The sequence below is a fragment of the Capsicum annuum genome, chromosome 1, assembly GCF_002878395.1.
Source record: "Capsicum annuum cultivar UCD-10X-F1 chromosome 1, UCD10Xv1.1, whole genome shotgun sequence".
NCBI classification, from domain to species: Eukaryota; Viridiplantae; Streptophyta; class Magnoliopsida; order Solanales; family Solanaceae; genus Capsicum; species Capsicum annuum.
Genome location: NC_061111.1, coordinates 41,459,720 through 41,468,792, shown reverse-complemented (window position 1 = coordinate 41,468,792; position 9,073 = coordinate 41,459,720). Strand labels below are relative to the sequence as shown.

General features: G+C 36.6%; 1 protein-coding gene across 1 annotated transcript; it reads left to right on the top strand.

Moving 5' to 3' along the window:
- Nucleotides 1–253: 253 nt before the first annotated feature.
- Nucleotides 254–8,406, top strand: LOC107872499 (polygalacturonate 4-alpha-galacturonosyltransferase). The gene is made up of 11 exons (XM_016719172.2): nt 254–626; nt 788–941; nt 4,837–4,871; nt 4,956–5,015; nt 5,121–5,258; nt 5,371–5,449; nt 5,532–5,578; nt 5,703–6,037; nt 6,135–6,492; nt 6,880–7,467; nt 7,745–8,406. Exons 2-11 carry the CDS (start codon nt 791–793, stop codon nt 8,018–8,020), a joined length of 2,067 nt encoding a protein of 688 aa, XP_016574658.1. The 5' UTR covers nt 254–626; nt 788–790; the 3' UTR covers nt 8,021–8,406.
- The last annotated feature ends 667 nt before the right edge of the window (nt 8,407–9,073 follow it).

Below are 9,073 nucleotides of genomic sequence, written 5' to 3'. Positions count from 1 at the left end.
TTTCAATTATACAAACTCTTACTTTCTCCTAACCGAACCAATAGTTCAATAATTTTTTTTTTATAAAATCATTAACCTAATAAAATCAATAATACTTTTATCAATTTGATTTATCGATCTATTTTATTTTTGCACACTCTACTGTTAGGGGCAAATCGGCCCCAAATGTATGAGTTCCCTAATCCAAATCCTATAATAATAATAATAATAATAATAATAATAATAATAATAATAATAATAACCGTAAATAAATACATACAAGTTGCATGGTGTAGTCCGTGTCGGCAAAATTAATCAGTACTTTGCACTCACCCACTATTTCATTTCTGGTTATTTATTAAACCAACAGCAAAAATACGAAAGTAATAATCAAAAACTGAAAGAGAACAAAAGCGAAAAAAAGAGAATTAATAGAATACAATTTTCTTCTCTTGTCAAAAAAAAAGAACTCGAATTTCTCAGATCTCTTTCTTTCTTCGCCTTCTTCTTCATCTTCATATAGTAATAATATATTATCTCTTTCGGAATACCCATTTTTTAAAATTTCATTAATTACACCCATGATTCTCTAAATCACATTTCTGATTTCAAGAATCACCCAAAAATCAAATCTTGAATTTCCCTATGTAATCTCTCTCTCTCTGTCCCCTTTCTTTTCCTCCCTTTATCCGTCCAATCTTTAATGGCTCCTTCTTGTTTTCTTGGGATTTTTTTTGTTACCCATTTATGCTGCATATGTGACTATGTGTTAATTTTGTACTTTGTGGTGTTTTTTTTATTGGAACAGGATATGGCATTGAAGAGGGGAACATCAGGTTTAGGCATCCAAAGGAACAGAAGCGCTGGATCTAGCTTCCCTATTTTGGTTCTCATATTCTGTTCATTCCTTGCTCCTTTGATTTTCTTTGTTGGTCGTGGACTTTACACCTCTACTTCACTTGGTTAGTTTATATGCCTCTCTCGTTAAGCTACTCTGTTTGTGTTTATGGGGTTTCATTGTTTTCCATTTTCGTGTTTATTTCACTACTGAAAATTGTATGTGTAATGTATACTTGGTTAAATTCGTCAATCAGACTATGTTGCGGTGAAAATTTAGCTGGGGTTGTCAAGTTTCTTTTGATTAACTGCATACTTTGATTATATGTATTCAATTATGTCTCTGTCTTGGGACTCTTTTTGACTGTGTTCTTGAGCCGCGGGTCTATTGGAAACAACATCTCTACCTCTGAGGTAGTAGAGATAAGGTCTGGGTACACTCTCCCCACCTCAGACCACGCTTTGTGGGGCTTCACTGGAATGTTGTTGTTGTAATCATGTCGTAGTTCTAAGTTTAATTGCATACTTTTGCTTTCTTTTTGGTGTAAATAGGAACAAATAAATGAAGCAGAATCAATACTTTAGCTTCTGAGAATCCATGTAAGATTGGGAAAAGATTTTTTTGTTGTTGTTTTGCGCACTTGTAAATACTAATACAGCATGTCCTTAGTGCTCGTTTTATAATACAATCCTTTTCTCTATAAAGATGTGTTCTTTGTTAAATGCCAGAGGATACATTTTATTGTAGGCTGCGGAACTCTTTTCATTGAGTCCATCGATTTTGATGTTGGTAGGATTAATTAAGTTTTGTTGCTTCTAGTTGGAGACTATTTAATGTAAATGGGACACAAGGTTATTTTCCTTCACGGTGACAAACTCTCTCCTTGATTAAAAGAATATCATATATTGCTGCTCAACTCTCTTCTGTTGAGAGGTGGTGAATTGTAGTCCTCACTGTGTCAATGGATGTAGGATTTTGCTGCTGATGTGCATATGCTGTATTAATACCAACATGTCCTTGTTGATGATAAAAAAAGGAACAGTTCATTTGTTAATTTTAGTTGAAATCTTTTCAGTTGCTCTGCGTTTGACAGAGAATTATGATGATGTCTTGTGAACATGAATTTGACTTCTGATTTCAGGTTTCCAGTATTGTTTTAGATCCACTGGAGACACTGCACACTGCATGCTCTGTGTTATGAATTTAGTTTTAGATTCATAGAAGTTGACTGTTTAATGTCTTGGTATTAGTCTTAGGGACTAGAACACTTGGGGTGTGTTGCCTTTCATTAGCTTTTTAGTACTCTCCTTCCATCCCTGTATATGAGGTTTTTGATTGGACACAATGGCTAAGAGGTTAATTTGAATTATATATTATATTCGTAAGTGGAAGTAAATATCAGAGCAATAGTTAAAAGTTTCTCTTGATAAGAAAAATATCGAAGTTTAAAATTTGGATAGTTTAATGAATTTATATATTTTTGAAAGGGGTGAAAATTGTTTAGAGCACTGGTGTTAGTGGAATATTGTTAAATGTGTTGGCATGTATCAAAATGGAGAATGTGATGTACATTGAAAATGGAACGAGTAATATTAATTGCTGACTAAAGTTCCCCAAAAGGTGTTGATGGTGTATGATAGATGTAGTGCTGACTAAAGTTCCCCAAAATGGAATATTCTTTTTCGGTTCTCTCTTTTCCACCATTCTTAATTTTAGCTTGTCTTCTGGGTATGTATGGGCAGCGTTTTCGCTCTTATTAAATCCCTTGTGAAGTAGGTGCAAACTGGTAGTAGCTCTCTAATTTTCACTTTGTATTTTCTCGCACACACATATTCTCTCTCCCTCTCACACAATTCTCTTTAACCAAACCACTCCTCATTTTTAATTGGTTCTGCGGCACACTTCCTATGCAGTTGTCAATTTCTGGAATGAGCATTAGGACCATCATTTTGCTGTCTTCATTAACAATTTCTCCCCTTCTTTTTTTGTTTTGCTGTTATCATCCTCGTTCTACTCATTGTTGTCCTTGCATCCCCATCATTGTCATCGTCATCATCTTCAGTCGGGCCGGGTGGGATTTGCTTCCGAAGTTGTAACACTCCATCCAATTTAAGTGTCCTACTTGGTGTGGAGATGATATTTGTTTGCTACTCGTTGATGTTTTTTCAAAGAATTGCCGGAGATTGTTGGATTAACACTTCCCTTTGGCAAATTGGTTTAACCTTCGCGACAACCCAAGATAAAAAAGACAAATAGTTTGTGATAGAAAGAGTAGTATGTTTCGGAAGTGATAATAAGCAGGGTGGACTCAATACTCCTCAAAATAATCTTAGTTTAGTTCTTGAACTATCATGCATGTTCTAAATCTGAACCTCTTTATCCTTTTGCAATGATAGAAGTTCACCCATAGCAAAACAACAATGGGACAGAGTAAACTTGAAGGGAAAGATGTGTCTTTGTTAGGTTATATCATTACTTCAAGGAAGTGCTGAACTACATTTCTCTCCTCCATTTACTTTACTTTTGGATATTAATATTCTAATAGAGGTTTGCGAGAGCATCCGATGTTCACACAGGGTGCTTGACAAGGTAGATTTGGTCAAGAGAACAAAAATGTTATGTTGCTCTTCTAGGAATGGTGATCCATGAAGGAGAGACTGATACCCACATTTTTGTAATTTGGAGAACGTACCTTACAGTCTTGTTTCTTATGGATATCCTCCTTTATCAAGATGTGCATCCATCTTGCTCCATCACAAACTTCCTTATTGATGTAAAGCATTGTGAAGTCCTAGGGAAAGCTTCTACTTCTCATCGTACTGATTTTGTGCCATCTCCATTCACTGATCTTCTGAGGTCCTGCAAGGTCAGATTTGCAATTCTTATTTTAAGCTCTATGCTATATAATACTGGAATAGAAGTTTGAAAGTGATAAAAATTTGGAAAAAGATGGATCATGGAGGCATCTCAAGTAAGCTACTGCACTGCTTCAACCAACTTATTCAGGGTTGATTTTGGTTATGGAAGGAGAGCCTTGGTGCAAAGATAGTAACTGCCCTCGTCTGATTAGGAGGTCAGAGGTTTACGCCCTGGAATTTTAGAATTGGGAGTTAAGGTTGCATACTACAAGATCCAATGTGGTCAATCCCTTCCTCAAAGCCTGTGCATAGCGTGAGAGTGCACCAAGCTTCCCTTTTAGGATACGAGCTGAAGCACTTTTTTCTTTTGAAAAATCCAAATCCAATAATATATACACCTAGATGATGATAGCAAAAGGGACGATTTTTCTTGTATGCTTATGCTTGTCATTTTTTGCTTATTAGTAAAAATTGTACGCAGCTTATGTTTACTGTAACCACTAACCATCTGCCTAGCTTGAACTTAGGAAAAGTTTTGTAATCTGATGTTTCATTCTTGGTGGGAGGTCAATTATACCGATCAGCTATTGCATAGAGATAGTTTTGTATATTTTAGTTCAGCTTTCTTGGTTTTTATTCTGCAATTCTATACTCGTTTTTCTTTTTCTGGACACTAAGTTAGTTTAACTGGTTAACTTTTTAGTCTATCCATTTCGCTAGATCTGTTACGTCAGTTAGAAGGTTGACTCTGAATATTCTCTAAAATCATGTCAGGTGTTTATTAAATTTTAAAGTAACATGTTGAGATTGAGAAACTGAATGTGTCAGATATTGCTAACTACTAATGGTATCAGAAAATATTAAGATCTAAAAACTACTTCATTGGACCCTTAAAGAGAAAGTAGATCACTTAAAAATATTTTGCTGGAAGGAGAGGGTTATTCTTGTTTGGAAGGCTTGGGGTAACAACACTAGTTTGATTGGTATCTTATGAGTGAGAAAACTAAGGAATAACTGCATGAGTGACTGTTCTCACTTCTAAATGGGTATTTATTATTGTACTTGTGGGATGAAATACATGATGTAATTATTACGACAACTGTGTAGTAGTCTTGCATATTGTTTCAAGTTATTATAACTCAACTTATTGTTCGTCTGCAGATGATGATGATTTTTCAACCACTTCAAGTAAACAGGTATTAGTTTTTGCTATTTCCCATCAATTAGAATTCCAGGATGCTGAATATAGTTGAATAAGGAAATGTTTCATTCTTCTGCAGGATCTAGATTGGAGAGAGAGGCTTGCTCTGCAACAAATCAAACCTTTGTTGACAAAAGAGGCAAGTTATCAATTTTTTGAATTTTGTTATTAAGTTTAGCTTTCTCCTTTTGGTCTACAATGAGGATTAATTTCTTACTGTTAAGTCATTGTGCATACCTTTCAGGTGATTGATGTCATCAAAGCCAGCACTGATGATTTAGGACCTCTCAGTCTTGATTCTTTTAGAAAAAACAATTTGTCTGCCTCATGGAAATTTGTTGGGCGAGAAACCGTAGCCAAGAAAATTGGAGCTGATGCAAAGGTCTGGATGAAAGTCAGGCTAGACTTGGATAATTTTAACTAAAATTTGTGTCCTGGAAAACCATGTGACTGACAAGATACTGATTTTGTTATTTTTTTTGATGTATCACAAGGTAAATAAGCCAAGTCAGATAGCTGACACAGATTCCAAACCAGAAATCACCAGAGGCAAACGGGATGGTTCTGTTGATGGTAAATAGTTTGTTAGAAGTCTTAGAAATAAATTTAGTGCTTTGTGCACATATGAATAATCAAGGACTGTCTTATTTTCCAGGGGGTCATTCCCAGTTTCTTGATTCACCAGCTAAGTTGGCCAGAAGGGTATGTATGATTATCGGCCGATTTAGACTCACATTTACTTTATTCACTTCTGATGTTAACATTTGGAGACCTGCCTTGTAACTATGAATAACTGAGTTATGACTATTTTCAACCTGGTCTGCAGCAATTGCGAGAGAGAAAACGAGAAAAGCGTGCTGCTGATATAGTGAAACGAGATGATGATGTGTCTGTGAAGCTTGAAAATGCTGCCATCGAACGCTCCAAGTCAGTTGACTCTTCTGTGCTGGGAAAGTACAGTGTATGGAGGAAAGAAAATGAAAATGACAACAGTGATTCAACAGTACGCTTGATGCGAGATCAAATGATTATGGCCAGGGTGTACATAAGCATCGCAACAATGAAAAATAAGCTTGACTTGGCCCATGACTTACAGACTCGGCTTAAAGAAAGTCAGCGTGCGTTAGGTGATGCAGGCTCTGATGCTGATCTAACACGCAGGTGCTTCTTCTTGACTTCTTTGCATGCTTGATCACATTGCTTTTTTCTCTGCTTCGTTATAGTGAAGAGTAACTTATTCATGTTCCCTGTTCGATAGTGCGCATGAGAAAATGAAGGCTATGGGCCAAGTGCTATCGAAAGCAAGAGAGCAAGTCTATGACTGCAAGCTTGTGACAACTAAACTGAGAGCAATGCTGCAATCTGCAGATGAGCAAGTCAGAAGTTTGAAGAGGCAGAGCACTTTTTTGAGCCAATTAGCTGCAAAGACTATACCGAATGGGATTCACTGCCTGTCCATGCGTTTGACTATTGATTATTACCTCCTTCCCCCTGAAAAAAGAAAGTTCCCTAGAAGCGAGAATCTGGAAAATCCTGATCTCTTCCATTATGCCCTATTTTCTGATAATGTATTGGCTGCTTCAGTTGTTGTCAACTCAACTATCGTGAATGCTAAGGTGAGTTCGTTTGATATTTTGGAGACCATCATCCACATTTGCCTTTATGATTGGTTGTGTCTGAGAGCAACTCTATTTTAACCTCTTCTCCGGTAACCTGTTGCCGCATATGTAGAAAAAGGAACGGAGAAGGATGAACAATGCTTAGACGCTCTTATTTTGCTTTCCGGCTTGTTACTTGCCGGACACTGTCATTCCCATGTAGTAGTCCCATCCAATTCATGATAACAATCACCAAACATGACAAAAACATGCTATAGTTGGGATACCCTTGAATATATTCATCTTCCTTGCATGTTTCTGTTGTTCATCACTTATGTTATTGGCTTTAACGAAATTAACACTATGTCTAGTGGGTTTTTGAAGATGCTAGTTGATATTTTGCAGGAACCAGAGAAACATGTATTTCATCTAGTCAGTGATAAATTGAACTTTGGAGCTATGAACATGTGGTTTTTGTTGAACCCTCCTGGAAAAGCTACGATCCATGTTGAAAATGTTGATGAATTCAAGTGGCTTAATTCTTCATATTGTCCTGTCTTGCGGCAGCTAGAATCTGCTGCTATGAAAGAGTACTATTTCAAGGCTGCTCATCCCAACACCCTATCTGCTGGTTCTTCTAACTTGAAGTACCGGAACCCCAAATATCTTTCAATGCTCAATCACTTAAGGTTTTATCTCCCTCAGGTTTATCCGAAATTGAATAAAATCCTTTTTCTTGATGATGACATTGTTGTTCAGAAAGACTTAACAGGATTGTGGTTGGTTGACCTTCATGGGAAAGTGAATGGTGCAGTTGAAACCTGTGGTCAGAGTTTTCATCGTTTTGACAAGTACCTGAATTTCTCAAATCCTCATATTGCTAGAAACTTTGATCCAAATGCCTGTGGGTGGGCATATGGCATGAACATGTTTGATCTTAAGGAGTGGAAGAAGAGAGATATCACGGGCATTTATCACAAGTGGCAAAACATGGTACGCATTCTTTCTACCTCTCCACCCGTCTTGCTTTTACTTGGTTATTTTTTTTGATTTTGGTTCTAACTGGTATCATATCACATGGAAGTATGTAACATGACATATGGACTAAGTTTGGTGTTTCTCCTTCCTAAATTGTTTTAACACCCATATAGATATTTATTCCCAAACAAAGAAAAAAAAGATTTATTCTCTGGACTCAATGTTTCCTTAATATAGAATTGTCTGAGGTCTGACCAAGTTGGATTTCGGTTCTCTTCTACCTTTGCATTAGAATGAAGACAGGGTCCTCTGGAAACTGGGGACTCTACCTCCAGGGCTGATCACATTTTACGGGCTCACACATCCACTAGAGAAGTCGTGGCATGTGCTTGGTTTGGGATACAATCCAAGCATTGATCGGTCGGATATTGAGAATGCAGCTGTGGTACATTACAATGGTAACATGAAACCGTGGCTGGAGTTGGCTATGACAAAGTACAGGCCATACTGGACGAAATATATAAAATTTGACCATCCATACATGCGCAGCTGCAAACTAAGTGAATGATGAAGGTTCAATGAAAGCAGCAGCACAGTTGATGTACTCTTTTGTCCCGCGTTGTGTGTGACAGACTGGGGTCACATTTCTATAATTTGATCTGTGGCCAATGAGCTCTTGTACGCCTCCTTTGTCCTGTCTCCTTCGCGCTCGCGCGCACAATTGTCACCACCTAATTCTTTATTCTTCCCCTGTGAGTCAAATATATATTCATTTTACAGTTTCTGCTGTCTGATCCCTTTTTCGCTTGTAACCAGTCAGTCGCCTCTGCCTGGAGCTATGCTATGCTCAATTAGGGTAATACAAAGAGTTTGTAATTTTATGTTTCTCCAGTGTATTCTTCGAACAGCTACTGACTTATATTCTAGAATTAAATCCAGTTTTAACCGCTTGAATGGATGCTTCCCTTTCTTTAGTTGTGACCATAAATGATGTTGAGGCCACTAATGCGATAGGTATATAACTTAGAGAATATGTATTTTATTCCTATTGCTCTAGCTCTTTTATATTTGTGTCTGTTGAGGATATCACTTAATTTAGAAGAAGGCAAGGTGTCATAGTTAGTTTATGTCATGTCAATACTGTGTTTCCTACACATCTTTCTACTTTTCCTTCAAGCCTAAAAAATGAAAATATAATGGAGCGAGAATAATATAAATAAAGAGAGAATTTAAATCAAAATGATGCTACATATGCATTGTCATTACTATATATTTGTATTTATATCTAGGGAAAAGACATCTTTTCCACACCTAAACTATACTAGTGATCTATTACACACCTTAACTATAAAAAAGTGATATTTTTTACACCCTGTCAGGTATTACACCACTTGCATGTGATGTGGTGTTTTACACGCGTTGCCACGTCAGCGCCACATCAACATTATTCGAAAAAATAATAAATTTATTATTTTCATAAAATTTTCTTTTTTCTTTTAAATTTAATTTTTTCCTCTTCTTCACTTCCCAAATCCTCCATGAGCTCAATTTTTTTTTTCTTCAATGTCCAAATTCTTCAATGCCCAATCTCTGTTGGTACAAGACATTCTCTGCAACCAAA